The sequence below is a fragment of the Ovis canadensis genome, chromosome 13 (genome assembly GCF_042477335.2).
Source record: "Ovis canadensis isolate MfBH-ARS-UI-01 breed Bighorn chromosome 13, ARS-UI_OviCan_v2, whole genome shotgun sequence".
NCBI classification, from domain to species: Eukaryota; Metazoa; Chordata; class Mammalia; order Artiodactyla; family Bovidae; genus Ovis; species Ovis canadensis.
In genome coordinates this window covers 87,500,467-87,521,508 of record NC_091257.1, presented here as the reverse complement: position 1 = coordinate 87,521,508, position 21,042 = coordinate 87,500,467, and the positions used below count along the sequence as shown (strand labels likewise).

Sequence of the window (21,042 nt, the reverse complement as noted above, 5' to 3'; positions counted from 1 at the left end):
GAGTGTCTGCAATAAGACCTCGCCCCTTAGCCGTTATCTCAAGCCCAGATCTTTTCCATGTAGCATCTGTTTATTCCACAGCTATTTATTGAGCACCTGCCCTGTACCATACTAGGCTGTAGAGGTTTGTCAGTGAACAAGACATCAGAAACTGCTGTTGGAGGGTCCTGGGGAATCTTACTCCACTCTCTCAGTGCATCCTGACTCTTCCAGAATTCTTTTTTTTTTTTTAATACACTCTTTTAAAAAAAAAGTCTCTATTGAATTTATTACAATATTACTTCTGTTTTATGTTTTGGTTTTTTTGGCTGCAAGTCATGTGGGATGTCAGCTCCCCAGCCAGAGACTGAGCGCACATTCCCTGCATTGGAAGAGGAAGTCCCAACCATTGGGCCACCAGGGAGATTCCTCTTCCAGAATTCTAGACAGAGAAATAGACCAAATCAACTCACTCAAGGAAGATTTGAGAAGTAAAGCCCCAAGAAAAGCTGCAGTTTCGTAAAGATCCAGAATTAAGGATTCAGCCTTGGGCATGATTCATCGCTTCTTTCCTAATCCAAACTAATGTTGACAAAAACTTCGCCTTTTCCAGCAGAGCCCTCCCTCTCTCTATGTCTCTCAAAGAATGATTCTCTAACTCTGTGTATCTAAATCCCCTGGGGAATTGTTAACAAGCCAGATCCAAACTATTTTTAGAAGAATACCCACAAAACTGGTAACACTTGTTGCCTCAAAATTTTAAAAACTAGGCAGCTGAAGGGACTTTTTCTGAATATCCTTTGAATCTTGATCTATGGGAAAGTATATCTTATTTTAAAAGTCACATTTTTTAAAGATGCAAATTTCCTCTGGGAAGGAGGGACCTGTCTTCATGAAAGCCTTTTCTTTAAAATGTCCAGGGATGGGTAGGCAAAAGCCTTAAATGTTAAACTTCATGGTATCTGGCATATAGGATAGTTTGTATGCTTAAAAAGCACTTTCTACACGGCAGGTATTAGCCTAAATGTTTGCTTATGTTATTTGACCTTCATAAGAGCTACAGACTCCGTGTTGTTGTTATAGATGGGAAGAAGAAGGCAGGGGCTTCCCAGGGGGCTCAAACAGTAAAGAATCTGCCTGCCAAGAAGGAGACGTGAGAGATCCTCTGGAGAAGGGAATGGCAACCCACTCCAGTATTCTTGCTTGGTAAATTCCAAGACAGAGGAAGCCTGGCAGGCTACGTTCTCTGGGGTTGCAGAAGACTTGAATGTGACTTATCAACTAAACAACAGCAAAAAGAAGTTAAGCCATTTATCCTGCACCTACCAGTCCATTCTGAAGGAGATCAGCCCTGGGATTTCTTTGGAAGGAATGATGCTAAAGCTGAAACTCCAGTCCTTTGGCCACCTCATGAGAATAGTTGACTCATTGGAAAAGACTGATGCTGGGAGGGATTGGGGGCAGGAGGAGAAGGGGACGACAGAGGATGAGATGGCTGGATGGCATCACTGACTCGATGGACGTGAGTCTGAGTGAACTCCGGGAGTTGGTGATGGACAGGGAGGCCTGGCGTGCTGCGATTCATGGGGTCGCAGAGTCCAACACGACTGAGCGACTGAACTGAACTGAACGGAACTGAGTGCTTGGTGGAGAAAGGATCTGAATCCAGGCAGTCTGTCTCACAGTTCATGCAATCGCAACTACTATGCTAGAAGAACAAACTTCTATGGAGAAAAGCACTGTGATCTTCTTATAAATCCAAACGACCTTTTGTTGAGTAGAGAATGTACGATTATTTTTTAAATTTTGCTCTATTTTTTTTTTTTAAAGCCATGAACTTATTTGGAGAACAGACTGTGAATTCTTCATCTCTCTATTCAGATGTCCAGCCTGGGTCCTGGCAAGGAGGAAGTGCTCAGATATTTGTGAAAAGCAATTTAGTTTGCTCTCTGTACAGAAGCCAGAGGAATTTGTTAAAACTTAACCTGGGGCCTCCACTCTCCTGCTCAGCATATACTGATTAATCAATCATCTAATTATCTCTCCCTGCCTTGCTCCTCCTGCAGGACTTTTGCACACGCTGTGCCCTGTGTCTGGGTTGCCTCCTCCCAGTTCTTTCCCGTCCTTCAAATCTCAGCTCAATTATCACCTCCTTATAGAGGTCCTCCCTGACCACGCCAGTGTGAATTTCCCCCATTATTGTCTATCTCTGCTCATTGTTCATGTCTTTCTGGAACAGGCTGGAACCTGGGATCCTTTACCAGAGTGTTTGTACTTGCACTTAGACAAACACCCAGAGAAACGTCTCATCCAGCAACAGAATACAAAGAAGCTATAAGGGATGAAAAAGAACTGCACACATGCGCAGTTGAGACAAATTAGGAGCTGTAAGATACAAAAAAGCCAAAAACCAACTGCCCCTTCTCGGGTGCTGGGAGAAAAGGCAGGGTACCGTGCATAAACCCTGCATGCAACACCACCAAGGGGGTGGGCAGATTACCTAAGCCATTTCTCCTGCCTGACCCCCAGATCTGCCCTTACCCTCACCCCATATAATGAATCAGTCCGCCCTCCTTGGAGAGCCAACAAGGGCATGTATTACTTATTTCTGCTCCCTCATCCTACCGCACAAGTCCCAGTAAAGCCTTGCCTGAATTCTTGTCTGGCCTCTTAGCATAGTCACACTGTAATAATTTATGTTTGTGTGTCTGCCTTTACCTCATAAACTTAAGGGCAGAGACCTAGTCTAACAAATCCCTAGCATTTAGCTCACAGCCCAGCACATAATAGGTGCTCCATAAATATTGGTTGACTAAAAGTGTTAGATTGAAGGAAATAAACAGCACCAGCTGTGAATCTCTGAACAGGTGAATTGGCAGTGCCTGGCTCTAGGGAACTGCTGGATGCGAGACACTGCTTCTGGGCTGCCTCAGCAGGAGGCTGAGAGCCCAGCGCTCTGCTGGCAGGTCACCTACAAAGTCTGTTTTGGAGCCCAGCCGCTGCCTCTGGTCTTTGTGGAGCAGGGCTTGCAGGAGGTCGCAGGCGGCCACCGTCCGGCCCCCGGGAATCCGTAGCGGCTGGTGCAGAATGTTCTCGTACATCTGGGATACGTCTTGGCTGTAGAAGGGCGGCTGGTGAGAGAGAGGCAGAGGGATGGGAGGGTCATCCATGCTGAAGTGGGCACAGTTCTCAGAGACACTTGGAGCAAAGCGGGGGTGCAGCTGGAAGGATTCGGCCAGACTTGTGTCTTGCGCCATGGCTCACGTGGCAGAGTGGAGAGAGACAGAGGCCTCTGGGCATCCAGCACAGCGGAGAGGCTGCTGGGAAGGCCGAGAAGTCTCTCCCCTCCAGCGTGAGGCTTGTGGACCTCTCCCGGTGCCCCCTCTATCCCACGGCTCTTAATCAAGCTTGTGCACCAACTTTGCATTTTCCAAAGTTAACAGTTTCTCATCATCATTTTATTCCAGCCTCATATGATGGTTATGAGACATGTCATTCTTCAGACGAGAAGCACAGGCAGTCTAGGATTGGATCCAGGGGCTAGTTCTACCACCTCCCAGGACTGTGACCTCTTTGAGCCTCAGTTTCCCTCTCAGGGGCTTCCCTTGTAGCTCAGTCGGTAAAGCATCTGCCTGCAGTGCAGGAGACCCGGGTTCAATCCCTGGGTTGGGAAGATGCCCTGGAGAAGGAAATGGCAACCCACTCCAGTATCCTTGCCTGGAAAATCTCATGGACAGAGGAAACTGGTGGATTGCAGTCCATGGGGTCGTGAAGAGTTGGGCACGACTGAGCGACTAACACACACAAAATAAGAACAACCCCATTTCCTGCAGTGCCAGCGTCCAAAGGCTGTTTTGAGGCACGAAAGGAGTAATACATGAGATAGTATATTATAAAGTGTGGAACTGACTTTATTGAAAAAAATATACTTTATCCTTGTATCCACGTTTGCATCACCCTTTTTGAGCTTGTAGAGAAGAGGTGGCTCATTCAACTCCTTGAGGAGCCTGAGGAGGCCACACAAGGGAGAGATCCATCCCCCATCTCTTGCAGAATCAGCTCTACCCGACTCACCAGGCCATGTAGCATCTCGTAGAGCACCGCTCCCAAGCACCACCAATCCACTGCCCGATCGTAAGGCTCCTTACGGAGCACTTCTGGAGCCAAGTACTGTTGAGAGAAAACACACTTATTTGAAAGACACTCAGCTTCCATCTCCCCGTTTGTAAGCAAGGCACTTGGAGGAAAAGATCACCAGAAGCTGATTCTTCTGTGATATTTACTTAGCTGTGCATGTGTTCATTCAGCGTCAGTTCACCAAAGACCTGCTTTGTGCAGGACCCTTTGCCAGTGTGCTGAGGACGTGGAGGAAATCTGGTTGGACTGCCCTGTACAGACGTATATGTTGTGCGCCACACAAAAGCACCAGCCAAAGGGGTAAAGGGGGTTGCAAGCCTGACTGTGACCAACTCACCAAACCGCAACCCTAGTACAAGACTGCATCTGGCAACTTGTGTGCATGTGTGCTAAGTTGATTCAGTCATATCTGACTCTTTGCGACCCTATGGACTGTAGCCCTCCAGGCTCCTCTGTTCATGGGATTCTCCAGAAAAGAATACTGGAGTGGGTTACCATGCCCTCCTCCAGGGGATCTTCCTGACCCAGGGATCAAACCACATCTCTTATGTCTCCTGCATTGGCAGGCAGGTTCTTTACCACTAGCTGCACTTAGGAATCCCCATCCAGAAACTCACATATGTTTAAAGGGAAAACTTGGGGCTTCCCTGGTGATCCAGTGATTAAGAATTCACCTGCCAGTGCAGAGGACACAGGTTCAATCCCTGGTCCAGGAACTAAGATCCTACATGCTACAGGGCAACTAAGACTGTATGCCACAACTACTGAGCCCATGTGCCCTAGGGCCAGGGCTCTGCAACAAGAGAAGTCACCCCAATGAGAAGCCCAAGCACCACGACGAAGAGTAGCCCCTGCTTGCTGCAACTAGAGAAAGCCCATGCGCAGTAATGAGCAGCAACCACAAATAAAATAAAATACAAAATAAATAAACGGGAAACGTTTTCTAATTAGTCTGCCCAAAGGGAGTGCCTTTAATTTGCTCAAAAGCATCCAAGTGATGTCTTGGAACTAGGAAAGCCCTGGGGATACTCACAGGGCAGTTGGAAGACTCACCGATGAAGTATAAGTCGGTGTGGCCCATATTTGCACAGGTAGCCTTAGTAATGGAGGGATGGAAAGGAGTCAGGAAAGAGGAGGTGGCATTTGGGCTCCTACTGACAGCTGAATACATGCTATGTATCTGCACCTCACACAAGTAGAGAACCTTAGGCAGAATTGTGCTTCCTGCAGACCCAAGGGCTTGGGAACCTCTTAGGCTGGGGTCTCTACCACCAAGGAAAGAGGCCTCAGCAACAGAGCAAGCCACGCTGAGAGACTCCATGGGTGTGGAGAGGGACAGGGAGTTACCCAGACCTAGTCCCATGAAATTAAAAGACGCTTACTCCTTTGAAGGAAAATCATGACTAACCTAGACACCATATTAAAAAGCAGAGACATCACTTTGCCAACAAAGGTCCGTCTAGTCAAGGCTATGGTTTTTCCAGTGGTCATGTATGGATGCGAGAGTTGGACTATAAAGAAAGCTGAGCGCCGAAGAATTTGAACTGTGGTGTTGAAGAAGACTCTTGAGAGTCCCTTGGACTGCAAGGAGATCCAACCAGTCCATCCTAAAGGAGATCAGTCCTGGGTATTCATTGGAAGGACTGTTGAAGGTGAAACTCCAGTACTTTGGCCACCTGACACGAAGAGCTGACTCATTTGAAAAGACCCTGATGCTGGGAAAGATTGAGGGCAGAAGGAGAAGGGGATGACAGAGGGTGAGATGGTTGGATGGCATCACTGACTCGATGGACATGAGTTTGGGTGGACTCCGGGAGTTGGTGATGGACAGGGAGGCCTGGCATGCTGCAGTTCATGGGGTTGCAGAGTCGGACATGACTGAGCGACTGAATTGAACTCAACTGAACTGAGTCCCACTGAATGTGTGATCCCAAGAAGGTCGTTGAACCTCCAAGAATTTTGGTGTCCTTATCCCACATAATGGAACTGCAGAATCTCTCCCTAAGGGCTGTGTTAAGGACACAGGTGAGGAACTTTCTTGATGGTCCAGTGGCTAAGAGTTCTCCTTCCAATGCAGAGGACATGGGTTCGATCCCTGGTGGGGGAACTAAGATCCTACATGCTGCAGGGCAACTGAGCCTGCACACTGCCGCAAGAGAAGCCCCCTCACTGCAACTAGACAAAGCCCATATGCTGCAACAAAGAACCAGCGCAGCCACACACACATAAAAAAGACACCTGCTAATATACGTGTTGGCCCTTAAACAACTGTGAACTGAGCAACTGTGGTATCTCTTGTCTATGCTCCCTGGCACCATGGCAGTGCCTGAGTCATGGAAGAGATGACCTATTAGAGCCACATGTCTCCTACATGATCCATCTGCTCCTGGCAGTAGCCAAGGAAGGGATGGTTGGGCTGGCAGGGCTTTGGGAGGCCAGCTCTGTCCAGCGAACACCCTCCCAGACCCAAACACAGAAAACTACTCCTGGTTAGAGAGGTCATCTGTCCACCGGCTCTCCTAAAACCAAACAGAGGAGGCTCAGCTGAAATCTGAGACCCAGATGCTTAAGCATATGGAAAAAAAAACAAAAGCTAAAGTCTTGAGCCATGCCAGCTCGAGAGGACTCGCCAGCCCTGCAGCCTCAGACCCCCACCCCTGACCCAGACATCTGTCCAAGCAGCTGGAAACCCCTTTGGGATCAAGGTCCAAGGTTCAACGCTGGTATAAGTTTAAGGAGTGGCTTTTAACCCCAAAGTTGCAGGGAGGCTTTGGCAGGACAAAGAAGACAAGTATGAATGATTGCTGAGATTCACAAATTTTAACCCCCCAGGCTCTTAGTGGCTGGAAGAAGGAGGGAGATCGGTATCTTTACACTTGATCTTAACTGTCAGGTCAGGCCAGGGCCTCCTGTTGCACACGGACTTCACCCTGCAGGGCAGTGCTATCTAACACAGTAACTACCAGCCACGTGTGACTACCAAACATTTGAAATGTGGCTGAGCTAAGCTGAGAGGGACAGTAAGTGTAAGACGCACACCGGATCAAAGACTTAGAAAAAATAAAACAAAGTATTTCAACAATTTTATATTGACTGTATATTGACACGATACTATTTTGTATTGCTGTTGTTTAGTCGCTAAGTCATGTCTGACATTTTTTTTTACATGCTGCTTTTTTTTGTTGGCTGCATTGGGTCTTAGTTCCCTAAGGGATCTAGTTCCCTAACCAGGGATTGAACCCACGCCCACTGTTTTGGGAGCCCAGAGTCTTAGCCACTGGACCACTAGGGAAGTCTCACATGCTGTATTTTTTTGTGTGTGTGTGTGTGTGGTGTTTTTTAAAATAATCAAAGATTACAATTGTACAATATTGAGAAGTATAGAACAAAATGCAATTATTGGAGGACAATTTCTCTACAATATCGTGTCTGACTCTTGCTATCCCATGGACTGTAGCCCATCAGGCTCCTCTGTCCATGGGATTTTCCAGGCAAGACTACTGGAGTGGGTTTCCACTTCCTCCTCCAGGGGATCTTCCGGACCCAGGGTTCGAACCTGCATCTCCTGCATTGGCAGGTGGATTCTTTACCAATAAGCCCCCTGGGAAACCCACTCTTTTGTATATGTTGGGTTAAATAAAATACATCATTAAAATTGATTTCATCTGTTTCTTTTTGAGTGTGGCTTGCTGGAAATTTAAAAACTGCATATATGGTTTGCATTTCTGTTCCTATTTCTGTTAGACAGCACTGTTGCAGGGGTTCACAAGCCAGGTCCCAGAAGCCCCCAGAGCTGGTCCGCCCATGACACAGATGAGGAAACCAAGGCTCTGTGTGCAGTCAGCTCAGGGGAAGTGCTTGGGCGAAGGAGTGAGCCCCTCTGCTGTAACCTGGGGGCTCTAGTCAGGTGCTGTGGCCTCTCCCACTTCCTGCCTCCGCCCTCCCAGGAGGTTCAGCTTACCTCAGGGGTACCACAGAACGTGGATGTGGTCTCCTCGGGCTCCACACCCTCCTTGCAGAGGCCGAAGTCTGTCAGCACCACGTGTCCCTGTGGAGGAGGGAGGGCAGGCGTGGGAGGTGATCTGAGCCAAAGGGATGACCAGGTCTAACCCTAAAGCCCAGATGCCACACCCGGGGCATGGCCGTGGGGTCTGTGTCCCTGGCACAAGCCCGAGCTGGAGGCTCCACTCACTCTGTGCTTCTAACCTGGACGCCAACAACAGCATAGGGGTGGGGAGACGGCATCGCACTGTCTGCCCCCAGCTCATCACAGACTCACATCCACACCCAGCAGTTCCAGAATGTCCCTGCTGGAGGGGCCTGGTGGCAGCAGCCCCCTTAACAGAGGACAGGGGACTGAGAGAGCAAACACACTTTGTGGCTGGGTGAGAGGGTAGCTGGTGGAGGTCGTGATGTGAGTGGATACTGCCAGGCTCTGCCCAGATCCCCTCTTTAGGAGCTGTCCTGCCCATCCTCCATGCTGGACCATTGCCCTCATCCAAAGTCATGCCCCTCTCAAGGGGCAATCCTCATCTGATGACTGGCCAGGACAGTGGTGCAGACGCCTGGATCCTTGCCTCAGTTTGGAAGAGTTCTAGAGAGCCATCCCAGCTGGGGTGCACCCCCGCCTTGGAAGACCAGCTGAGGTCTCACTTGCAACCGCAGAGCAGGCGTGAGCAGTGCAGGTGCGCTGCTTCCTCTGCCCAAACCTGCCCCTCACCCCTTAAATGTGAAGCTCTTGAGAGGGTTCCCGAATAACCTTTTGCACCTTACACTCCAGTTCAGAGTCTATTTCCAGGGAACTCAGTCTAAGCATGGAAGGACTGCAAAACCCTCGAGCCTCTGTGTAACAGTACCCCTGCCCCACCACAGGCCTCATACACACACTCATGAACACACGAGTACGTGTACACCCATGAGCACACAACAAACATTTACATGCATGTACACTTGCACACATACACCTGAATGCGTCCCTAGCCATATGCACGCGTGCACAATGCATGCACATATACATATACTCATGGGCACACTGCATACATGTGCAACTATGTGTGCGCACGCACGCACACACACACACACACATACACACACACCAACCTGGCAGTCCAAGAGAATGTTTTCCGGTTTCAGGTCCCTGCAGACATTGAAAGGAAAGGGCGCTGTGATGTCGAAGCCACGCTGGCCCTCCTCCTCGGGCAGAGGAAGGACCAAGTTCACTGGGATTTCACTGGGATCCAGGGATCCACACACCCCCGGCTGTGGGGGCGGAAGGGCCAGGCCTGGCTCTGAGCCACAGGCAGGCCTCACCTGTAAATGATGTTGAGGGAGTGCAGGTAGCCAATGGCGCTGGCCACCTCGGCGGCGTAGAACCGGGCCCGGGGCTCTAGGAACCGGCGCTCCCGCTGCAGGTGGAAGAAGAGCTGGAGGGGGAGGAGGCATGTGAGCAGGTTCCTGGGGGCCTCCAGCTCCTCAGATGCAGGGTTGGAGGCAGATGGGCAAGTCACCCCCTCTCTAAGCTGCAACAACCTCATACAAGAAAGGGCATGCAGGCCCCTGCCCTACAGAGCTGGCAAAGTGTCAGCAGGAAAGGTGAATTAACAAGAATGGAGCCCCTACTCTGTGCCAGGCTCCAGCCGCACCCTAATACATCTCTTGCTCACTTGCTTGCTAGCTAAGTTGCTTCAGTCGTGTCCGACTCTGTGAGACCCCATAGACGCCAGCCCACCAGGCTCTGTCGTCCCTGGGATTCTCCAGGCAAGAACACTGGAGTGGGTTGCCATTTTCCTCTCCAGTGCATGATAGTGAAAAGTGAAAGTGAAGTCGCTCAGTCATGTCCAACTCTTCGCAACCCCATGGACTGCAGCCTACCAGGCTCCTCCGTCCATGGGATTTTCCAGGCAAGAGTACTGGAGTGGGGTGCCATCGCCTTCTCCGAATACATCTCTACTTTTCTTTTATCCTCCTGACTACCTTCCAGGTTTCAAGTAGGAGGCCAGTTTCGTGGAAAAGGAAACTGGAAGTGTCAGAGCAGCCAGGTGACTTGCCCAAGGTCATGGACTATAATTGGCAGAGCTGTGATTTTAACCTGGGTGGGTCAGACATGTGCTTTTCCTCTAACCCACATGATAAAATGATTACGATGGTCAAACTGAGCCCAGGTTAGACCTGCCCCTGGGCCAGTTGCTTTGGTATATTTTACTGGCAAAGAAAAGTCCTTCACACCTCCACCAGGGAATTTAGGGATGGAGGACACAAAACTTCCCTCTTGGCATCAGGCTAAAGAGCATGAGGTCACATAGGTTACATCTGGGGTCACTCAGAAGGGCCATCTTGCTCAGAGAGACAGAGGAGGGAGCCCAGCATTTCCCAGCTGTGCTTCTGGGTCACCAGGTGGCCCCAGATCACAACCACAAGGACTGCTCACTCCCATGCAGTGGTCTGTGGTGTAAAATGGGTAAAATTAGAACTACTGACCACAGAGGTCCTCTGACTTTGCCCTTTCCCAGGTCCACTGAAGGGATTCTGGACAGCTTTGCATGGGAGTCAAGAAATGAAAATGGCTGGGAGTCAGACAGACCTGCCTTCAAATCCTGGCTCTGCCAAGTGCATGCAGGGTAGCCTTGAGCCAGTGAGTTACCTCCCTGAGCCTCGGGCTTTTCAGCTGCAAAATGGGTCTGTGGTAAGGATGAGGGGAGATCATTCCAGAAGCTGGTGCACCATGGGCACATGGGATGGAGAGCTCCGGGTCACCCACCTCTCCCCCGTTGACGTAGTCCAGCACGAAGTAGAGCTTCTCGGGTGTCTGGAAGGAGTAGCGCAGGCCCACGAGGAAGGGGTGGCGCACGTTCTTCAGGAGCACGCTGCGCTCTGCCATGATGTGGTTCTGCTGCGGAGTTACCAACACACACACACGCATGCACACACACATGCGCACGCGTGCGTGCACACACACACACGGGTCGCGTTACCACCCACGCGCCCACCCTGCTCAAATTCCCACCATGGCTCCTCACTGCCCTCAGAGCCAAGCCCGGGGGGCCTTGCCTAGCATTCAGGGCTCTGAGTGGTCCACCTCATCCCCCGCCAGTGCAGCTGGGTGCAGCTCCAGCCCTGGGTCCAAATTCCCTGCCCCCCTCACCCAGTGAAAGTGTTAGTTGCTCAGTCTCGTCCGATTCTTTCACCAAACCCCATGGACTGTAGTCCCCTCGGGCGCCTCTGTCCATGGAATTCTCCAGGCAAGAATACCGGAGTGGGTTGCCATTCCCTTCTCCAGGGGATCTTCCCAACCCAGGGATTGAACCCGGGCTCCTACGTTGCAGGCAGATTCTTTACCATCTCAGCCACCAGGGAAGCCTCAACAAAGCTGCAAGATGACTGAATAGGTGAGTTCCAAGGACAAGCTCTCAGAGAAAAGAAGGCAGGCGCTGTGCACATCCAGGCCTCTGTTCCTGTTCCCCTGCGGGGACGCCCTCTTTTCAGATCATCAAAAGCCTATGTTCAAGGCCGCCTCCCTCAGCAAGACCTGACCCGTGAGCTCCTTTTTAACCTTAGTTCCCTCTGCTGAGTCCTCTGACTTGACATTCCATCCTTCCTCGGGGCCTGCCGTCCTTCTTATGGAGTTAGTGTTAAAGAGACTCAAGTCAGTGGAAGCATCTAGAACTCCTGGAAGGCTGTGGCCTGAAGGGCCCTTGGTGAGGCTGAAGTGTGACCCCCCCATTGCACAGGTGGGGAGGCTGGCACTGACAGGGCTGAAGACTGGTTCGCCATGGAGCCCTGGATCCTCAGGGGAAGGCAGAGGGCCAGGACGGGGCCACCTGCAGGCCCTCCAGGTGAGGCGGTTAGCCTGCCTTCCTGGAGAGGGGCCAGCATCCCACCCAGCCCCCCTGCACTCGATCACCTCTATGCTCAGGGTTGGACCTATCATTGGAGGCCACCTGAGACTGGGGGTCAAGAGGCAGGAGAGGAGATGCCTGGGCCCAAGCCTTGGTACCTCTTTCTTCTTTAAGATGGACTTTTTCTGCAGCACCTTCACTGCGTAGAACATCCCGTCAGACTTGTGCTTGGCCAGTAGGACCTGAGCAGGAGGACAAATGCAGAACCCGCAGGTGACTACTCCTCTGGGCTTTGGGTTTCTTGATGGTGGTGCAGACCTCTAGTTCCAGCCGTGTGCCCACAATTCTGCAGGTTGTAAGCTCCCACTTTGCACACGTGAGTGACAGCAGGGGGTGGAAGGGGCTGGAAAGGGGGGAAACCCAGGTCTCCCATGCTCACAGGTCACTCACCTTCCCATAGTTTCCTTTGCCAATGACTTTGAGGAAGTCAAAGTCCGTGGGCCGGGCACTGGGGTAAGAGGAAGGAACATGGGTCAGCATTTGCCAGCTTGGGAAACAGGGTACATTAGTTCAGATCAGGGCTTCTCTTTAACTTTGAAGCTGGAGAAGGCCATGTTTTTCCAGCCAAGAGGGTCTTCTCAGACTGGCCTCTGCCTCTGGGGATCTCACAATGGAGTAAACAACAGGCAAGAAGTGGAAAAAACCAAATACAACTGCATAGAAGACAAGGACTCTGGCCTCTAAAGACAGAGAAGCACCTGGAGGGTGGGGGGCTGCTAATAATGCAGGCTTTGGGGGGATATTCCAGCCACAGGGCTCAGCATGAGAAGAGGCTGGGGAATTAGTGGGAGATAAAGCTGGGGACTGGTCCTGGGCTCAGATGGCAGAGGATCTTGATGCTGAATCCGAGAACTTGGGTTGTATTCCCAAGGCGAGGGGAGCCAGGGAAGAAAGGGATTGAGAGACTGGAACTCACTTTGGGTTGGCAGAAGGCCCCAGGTTGATATTCCCATTGGCCCTCGGGGGCTAAAGATATTTAAAGAAAGAGGTGATTAAGATCAGAGGGTCCCGATTCCTTGGCCTCCTCCCTTCCCCCTGGCCCAAGCCCTGCTCCCTTTTCCAACATCTCTGCTAGCCTGCCTGCCTTCTTTCCTGCGTCCCTTTCTCCCTTCCTTCTTTCCATCCATCTACCAACCCACCCAACCATCCACATCTCACCTGCTTCTCACGATAGCCGTGGGAGGCCGCTGACTGTTGTACCAAATGTGAAGGTGAGAAAACTGAGACCCAGAAAAGAGCCGTCGGAGGACTTAGAGGCAGCCCCGCCGACACAAGAATACAGGTGACCTCGGGGCCAATCTCATAATTTTTCCACCTCACTTACTTCTTGAAGCTCTTGCCCAAGTGTCTTTTCTCTTTACCCTGCAAATGGCCTGATTCCATGAGCTCACAGTGATCGCAGTGGGTGCCCCAGTCCTGGGACCATTCACCTGGCTGATGAGGACCTCCCTGGGTTTCCTTGGCCTTGGGAGGAAGGGAGCCCCCTGGTGGTGACTGGGAGAACCAAGACCCACCTACCTTCGGACTGGGGGTCCCAGCTGGGCTTGAGTCCATGGTGTAGCAATGATCAGGCACGCTCTGGGGACGCAAGGAGGAGCAAGATGAGGGAGGTGCTGCTGGGGAATTAGTGTCGCCTGTCTAGGGTGCTCTGTCCTCCCCTGCCTGACTCCCTGCACCTGCTCTAGGCCAGCAATCCCTGCCTGGGACAAGAAATGATGTCCTCTGGGCCCAGCCTCTCCAGTCAGACATCTCAGGAGGGAAGGAGGGAGAACGGTCAGGGGTGGCCCTTCCCAGGCTGAATCTTTTCAAGCACTGGGGATGGCCAGGGCAGCTCCGATGTCTGGAAAGGCCAAGGCTGGAAGGACTCCTGCAGGGCATAAAGTCTGGACTCTTCCTCCCATTTCAGAGGTGGGGAGCCTGAGGCCTTGAAAGGGACTTGCCTAGGGTCCCACAGCTTGTGAGGGGCAAGCTGAGCTCCCCTGGACCCCATACAGGCATGTTGCCACCCTGGATAGCTAGAGAGAGCCCTGGGTTGGGCGCTGTGTTGACTATCATGTCTCAGCCACAAGGACTTCTGCCTAATGTCCCTGGAGGGGCAGCTGCCCTGGGGACCTTGGGCCAGAATCATGAACAGACCCACGAGCAAGTGAGCTAAGACACTTCAGTCGTGTCCAGCTCTCTGCGACCCTATGGACTATATGTAGCCCTCCAGGCTCCTCTGTCCATGGAACTCTCCAGGCAAGAATACTGGAGTGGGTTGCTATGCCCTCCTCCAGGGGATCTTCCTGACCTGGGGATCGAACTCACATCTCTCACATCTCCTGCATTGGCAGGCAGGTTCTTTACCACTAATGCCAGCTGGGAAGCCCCTGGCTGTGTCTGTTTGAGATGAAACAATGGGGAGTATGAATAGCGGTCTGTGCAGCCAGGAGCAGGTGGAGGACGCTTACATGTCCAGGGCCTGGCTCGGCAGGCCCAGGACCCCACAGCCCTACCCTAGACTGGAAAGTCAAGAGCAGAAACTGAGATTGCTCTTGTGGACTGCTGGGTACTGCGCCTCCTGAGATAACAGCTTTGGTCTGCAGTGGGGCCCAGGCTGCCATAGAGACCACCCATCTTTACAAGGGGGCCCTGGGGCAACCACCCCCTGGTCTTCTCGGGAGCTGAGAAAGTGACCACAGGGGAAGCGAGGGAATTTTCCCTGTCTAGGGTGCTCTGGGAGGCCCAGCCGCATGGAGCCCTGAGAAGGTGAGCCACAGAGCCAAATACGGAGCGCAGCCTGGCTTCAGCCAGTGCCCTGAGTCCGCGCTCCTTCAGCTCACACCCCTCCAGGCCAGGCCCTGACAGCCCCTCTGCCAGGCCCTTGCCTCCCCGGCCCCACGTACCTGCACAGCCTGCGGAGAGGCCGCTGGGAGAAGCTGCGGTGGGAGCCGGAGGGTGGACAGTGGACAAGAAGCCCTCTCTGTTCTCCCAACAAGGGCCGAAGTGTCTGTGCCTGGCGCCGGCCCGGCCCCGGCACCCAGCTTGGAACTCCAGGCCGCGGCGAGGGAGCTGTTGATGTCACGCGGGAGCCAGCAGGGCTTAAGAAGGGACCGAAGTCCTCTGTTCCCTCGGGGACATCGCCTCCCCCTGGGGGGTGTGGGTAGAAGGGCATGAGCGACAGCTGCAGGAGAGCCGGGGCGATGCTGGGGCTTGTTGGAATGCACATGACTGTGCGGGGTGCGGGTGTGTGTGCAGGCGTTTCATGCAGAGATGTGTGTCTATCTGGTGTATCAGTGTGTCCCTGCATGTCAAGGTATTTATGCATCAGTGTGATTGTGTGATTTTGTCGGTGCGTCTGTACATTGGTGACTGGTCTGTGTGTCAATGTGCTTCAATGAGTCTCTGTGTAGTGTAGTGTGTGGACATGGCAGTGTGTACCTCTATACATGTTAACATGTTGTGTGCATGTGTGTGTGTCTATGAATACATATGTGTGACAGTGGTCTTTGTGGATCTGTGTTCATATTGGTGTTTATCAGTGAATCTGTATGTGTGGGTGAGTCTGTGTGTGTGTGTGTGTGTGTGTGTGTGTGTGTGTGTAGGGGGCCTGTCTGGGAGGAGACATGTTCCCTGGGGCCTACCCAGGCCCACTGCAGACCATCTGGGGCTGAAGATGAAGTTCAGAGACCTGGGAGCACTTTGGCTCCCAAGAACCTGCAGGTGCTTCAGGGCCTGGGTGTCTGGTTCAGTCAGCCTGGCCTTGGTCTTTGTTGAACGCTTGGACTTAGGGGTCCTTCCCCATGGCCCTCCAGGTTCTGACTGCTGTCTCCAGAGCAGGACTGGGACCTGGCACTCTTTTCTGCAGTGCTGCAATCCTTGCACCTGGACACACCTCTCTAGCAGCAAAATACAAAGAAACTGTATGGGGCTAAAAATAACTGTGTGCATGGGCAGATGGGGCAAATTTCTGAACCCAAAGGATATAAAGAGACCAAAAAATCCAACTGCCACTTTTGAGGAGCCTGGAGCAAAAGCAGGGTACTGTGCATGCCTCCTTCACTCAATACCACTTGAGGGTGGGGGCAAGATACCTAAAGCTACTCTTTCAGCACGACCCTTGCACACACCCCTGTGCTGTGCTTAGTCGCCCTGTTACATCCGATTCTTTGCAACTCCATGGACTATAGCCCACCAGGCTCCTCTGTTTATGGGGATTCTCCAGGCAAGAATACTGGAGTGGGTTGCCGTGCCCTCCTCCAGGGGATCTTCCCAACCCAGGGTTCAAATCCAGGTTTCCCACATTGCAAGCGGATTCTTTACTGTCTGAGCCACCAGGGAAGCCCAAGAATACTGCAGTGGGTAGCCCATCCCTTCTTCAGGGGATCTGGCCAACCCAGGAATCGAGTTGGGGTCTCCTGCATTGCAGGCGTATTCTTTACCAGCTGAGATACCACGAAAGCCCCGGACACACCTCTACTCTCACCTATACAGGGAACAAGCTTGTCCCCCACTCAGGGAGTGAGCAAGCAAGAGGATCTATTGTTTGTTCTTGCTCCCCTTGCTGCAACAGGGGCCCCTGTCTGAATTTCTTGCCTGGTCTCTGGTCAATTTCTATTAATTGTGAAGGTCAAGAACCCTGGTCGGTATCACCAGGAAGCAGGGTCCCAGTGGCACCCTGGTGCATGATGGCCTGGCGCAATAATCAGGCACTCACAGGGTATCTTCCTCTCTCCAGGAGGTTATATGGGGTGTTCTGGGGAATGAAGGAGTTGACAGGGCCTGACACGGCCCCTGCTCTTCTGGAACTTTCTGTGTGGCTACCACATGCCACGCTCAGACCTCTGTAATTCACCACAGTGTGGGGATCTGTGGAGCTGGGGCCAAGGGGGCTCGTCAGAAAGGGACCTGAGCCCAGTGGCCTTGGGGTAGGGGGGTCTTCTGTGAGGTTTGATGTAGGTGGGGGGAGTCATCCAAGAAAAACCCAAGTGAACAGTATCAGAGCCTTTCATTTTTTAAGAAAATGGAAATGTTGAACCAACACACAGATGGGCAGGATATTATGTTGACAAAACATAACGCCCAGAACAAGGTCATTTCTTTTCAATGACAAGACCCTGATGCAGCCTTCATTTAGGAGCGATGCTTAGAACAGGAAAACAATAATGAAAATAATAGTAACCTCAAGGTCCAAGCGTAGGGCACATCAGAATACTCACTGACCGTAGTAGTTCCCTCTCTGGGACTTACATCCTGAGAGACTGTCCCATTTCCATGTTCCCTTTGCAGTTAGACTCCTTGGAATTGTTGTCTGGACTCAGTTCCTACTCCTTCCTCCTTTCCTCTCTTGGAGCTGTTCCAAAGAGGCTGTTATCCCAACAGGCCCCCGAAAGAATAGACCAGTAACGTCCACGTGCCAGAGCCAGTGATGAATTCTTCGTTCTCATGTCATTCAGCGTCCTGAGGATATGACCCCCTTTTCCCACTTGGCGTTAGGATCTGCTGGTTTTCCTCCTACTTCACCATCTGCTTTTTTCTCAATCTTTTCTACTGCATTCCCTCTTTTTTACCCTGAAACACTGGCCCGGCCTTTCTCTATACTTGTTCCCCAGTTGACAGCAACCAGTTTAACGGATTTAAGTGTCGACTAAACTCCACAATTCCCAAACTCATCTGTCTAGTTCTGATACACTCCTGACTCTCGATTTTCTGACACTTCACCAGTTAGAGGTCTAGAGGCACCTCAGTTTTAACATGTCCAAAACGGAAGTCCTGACTTTCATTCTTTCCACTCTCCCCAGCCTGCTCCTCCATTGACGTCTATCTCCGTAACGGTACTTCCACCTACTCAAAGGTTCGAACCAGCAACTAGAAATTCATCCCAGAAACTTTGCACCTTCCCCCTGAATCCACCACTACACCATAAAATCACCTTAGACTTTACCTTCAAAATCCCACATATATGTGGGATCTAGAAAAATGATAGAGATGAGCCTATTCGCAGAGCAGGACTAGAGACACAGATGTAGAAAGTGGACCTGTGGACGCAGTAGAGGAAGGGGAGGGTGAGAGGAACTGGAAGATTGGGATGACATATATACACTACCATGTGTAACACAGAAAACTAGTGGGCATGGGCTATAAAAAAGCACAGGAAGCTCAGCTTGCTGCTCTGTGATGACTCAGATGGGTGGGATGGGGGTAGCAGGAGGGAGGTCCAGGGGGAGGGGGTGTATGTATGCATATGGCTGATTCACTTGATCATACAGCAGAAACTAACACAACACTGCAAAGCAAATGTATGCTAAACAAACAAATAAACGAAACGAAATATATCCAGACGCCACTGCTGCACCCACCTGGCCCTGAGCCACCATCATCACTTGCATGGATTATCGCACTCACTTTCCCAATGTGTTCCTATTTCTAACTTGAGCCTCTACAATCTTTCTTCACCAAAAACCGGAGTGACTCTTTAAGTCGGATCATGTGACTTTGTTGCTCAAAAACTCCAGTGTACTTGCCACCAAACTTAGGATTAAAATCCAGTCTTTACCGCAGTCTACGAGATTCCACGTGACCTGGCTCCCACCTCCCTCTCCTCCTTGGTCTCCAGGAGCTCCCTTTCACTATGCTCCAGCCTGGCTTCTTTGCTGTCCCTCAGACACACGGAGCACCCTCTGACCTCCTGCCCCTTGCCCTTACATTTCCCTGTGCTTAGAATACCCTTCCTCCAGACATCCGCATGATCGCCTCCCACTCATATCACAGAGGTCTCTGCTCAGACATCACCTCTCAGAGGCTCTTTGTCCTGGTTAGGGGTTTCCCAGGATGTGAGACTTTCTGTGTTTCAACCAGGACAATCCTGGGCAAACCAGAATGGTTGAACACTCTGCAATACCAGTCCCACCAGTTCCCCATCCACATTTTTTTGCTTTATATTTTACTTTATAACACATCACTCTCTGACACCTTATCTTACAATGCTTTGTTTATTTTTTGTCTTGAACTTGAACATTGGCTCTGCAAGGGCAAAGACTACTCTTATTCACTCTGAATCTCCGTCATCCAGATCAGAGTTTGGGATAGGATTGGAGCCCAGTACATATGTGACTAATAAGTCAAGGAATGAATTGATAAGATAAACTAGAGTATATCTATAATTTGGAAAATTAACCAGTTAAAAAATGACATATTGGCCTATGTAAATGGCAATGGGAACATATATGTGATACAATGTCAAGGCAAAAAAGCAGGTTTCCAAATGGTAGGTGAACAATGGTAGGTGACTTTGTTAAGAAAATAAAGACACAATGCACATGACCACCAAAAAAAGGGCTGGAGGGACATGACCCAAGGTGACAGTGGGGTTAGGTTATCTTAGTTATCTTTTTATCTTTGTACCATTATGTAAAAATTCTGAAGATGTTGCTGTTTATTTACTATGTAGGTACTAAGTCCTGGTGGGAACTTTCACAGGCTCATTGCCCACCACCACACTGTCCCATCACCTTGACTGTGACGCCTACACCTAAGCAGTTCTCAGCATCTTTCTCTCCTGCAGCATTGCCTTCTGATTTCCTGGCCAGAGGTTGAATGAGCATCAGCATTTTCTCCCAGCTCTTTAGACCTACAGAGACCCCTGCAAACTCTCGGGAGGTGCTCCAAGTTCCTCTGAGAGTCCTCAAGCCTGTTTCTGCCTCTAACTTGCCCCAGCCGAGACGTGCACCCTGCTGCCCCATCACTCCATGTCCCCCTCGTCTCCCTGGACCTGTTGGATGCAGGGGGAATGGGGGTGGTGGTCACACAGTTCCCTCTTTTTGGAACACTCTCTCAACCAACCAATCAGGTCTGCTCCGCTAACCCTTTGCATCTGTCCTCACCAGCCCTTCCCATAAGCTTCACCGGACCACCCCCAACCCGATGACCCCTAGCCCCCTTCCTTTTGCCCCCTTCTGTCACTACACTGTCTTCACTCTACTGTCATTTATTCATTTATAAGCCTGCTTGCCAGTGCCTTGCAATGACCTGCCAGTGACATTACATACCACTTTGGTCTTATTTTGTTTCTGCAGTGCCATGGGTTAAGAACTATCCTCGTTCTTGTTTTGAAAAGGAGGAAACAGGCACATAGAAGTGAAGTGATGTGACTCAGACATCTAGGCAGCAAATGATATAACGGGGATTTGAACCCAGCCAGTCTGACGCCAAAGCCCACGGTCTGGAATTTCAGGGAGAAGTTAGGAATTTAGAAAAGGAAGGGGGACTTTCCTGGTGGCCCAGTGGTTAAGACTTTGCACTTCCAAAGCAGGGGGTGCAGGTTCAAGCTCTGGCTGGGGAACCAAGTTCCCACATACTGCATGGCACCGCCAAGAAATTAAAATAAACAAACATTAAAAAAATTTTTTTTTAATTAAAGGAAGGAATGAAGTTAGTTGGAAGAAAGCAAGGATGAAATGGATTCGTTAGGAAGGAAGAAAATTAGGCAGCACAGGTAGAGAATTAGTTGAGACGGAAGGAAGGAAAGAAGGGAAGAAGGAAGGGAGGGAAGTGATAGGAAGGAAAAATGAAGGAAAGGAGTTAGGGAGGAGGGTGTCAGAAGGGAAAGGAAGTCAAAACGATAGTTAGGAAGAAATTAGCTAGGTAACTAGTTTCCCGTTTTGGCAGACGAACACATTAGCAGGGAGGTGTCCGGCTCACGGCGGAGTCACTCACCTGAAAAAAACTAGGTCCCAGCTCAGGTCCTGGGCTCCAGCCCCGTACCCAGCAATGCCTTCCAGTCTCTCTGCATGGTCCCTCTGACCCACAACCCAATCCTGACTGCTCGAACAACCTTCCCGGGCAGGAGCGACCTGTCACCCACTCCCTCGGGCTCCCAAACCAGCTGAAGTTCAACCTTCAGCCCTGCTGGCTGGGCACTGGCTACCGGGCTTTCCGGTTACTAATTAACCACTGGACCTGAATCACAATGCTGGCGGTGCCCACTGGCTCCTCCACCGGGCCCTGCCCTCGGGACCGTCTTTTGAAAGGTACAGCACAACTCACGTTGTGT

The 21,042-nt window shown here is 51.1% G+C and overlaps 1 protein-coding gene across 7 annotated transcripts in view; it reads right to left on the bottom strand.

Moving 5' to 3' along the window:
- Positions 1 to 21,042, bottom strand: part of SGK2 (serum/glucocorticoid regulated kinase 2) — a 26,747-nt gene extending 5,705 nt beyond the window's left edge. The window contains exons 1-14 of one of the 7 annotated variants that reach the window (XM_069548601.1): positions 20,706 to 20,883; positions 14,897 to 15,140; positions 13,530 to 13,587; positions 13,336 to 13,373; positions 13,170 to 13,231; positions 12,928 to 12,977; positions 12,402 to 12,459; positions 12,110 to 12,193; positions 10,874 to 11,005; positions 9,427 to 9,539; positions 9,217 to 9,253; positions 8,078 to 8,164; positions 4,054 to 4,149; positions 2,955 to 3,110 (exon numbers count right to left, since the gene is read on the bottom strand). In XM_069548601.1, coding sequence (XP_069404702.1) covers positions 2,955 to 3,110; positions 4,054 to 4,149; positions 8,078 to 8,164; positions 9,217 to 9,253; positions 9,427 to 9,539; positions 10,874 to 11,005; positions 12,110 to 12,163 — 675 coding nt within the window. In that variant the 5' untranslated portion in view covers positions 12,164 to 12,193; positions 12,402 to 12,459; positions 12,928 to 12,977; ... (3 more) ...; positions 14,897 to 15,140; positions 20,706 to 20,883. Of the gene's footprint in view, positions 1 to 2,954; positions 3,111 to 4,053; positions 4,150 to 8,077; positions 8,165 to 9,216; positions 9,254 to 9,426; positions 9,540 to 10,873; positions 11,006 to 12,109; positions 12,194 to 12,401; positions 12,460 to 12,927; positions 12,978 to 13,169; positions 13,232 to 13,335; positions 13,374 to 13,529; positions 13,590 to 14,896; positions 15,141 to 20,705 lie in introns of all 7 variants that reach the window. The other 6 variants (XM_069548597.1, XM_069548599.1, XM_069548600.1 and 3 more) reach the window with 6 other exon arrangements.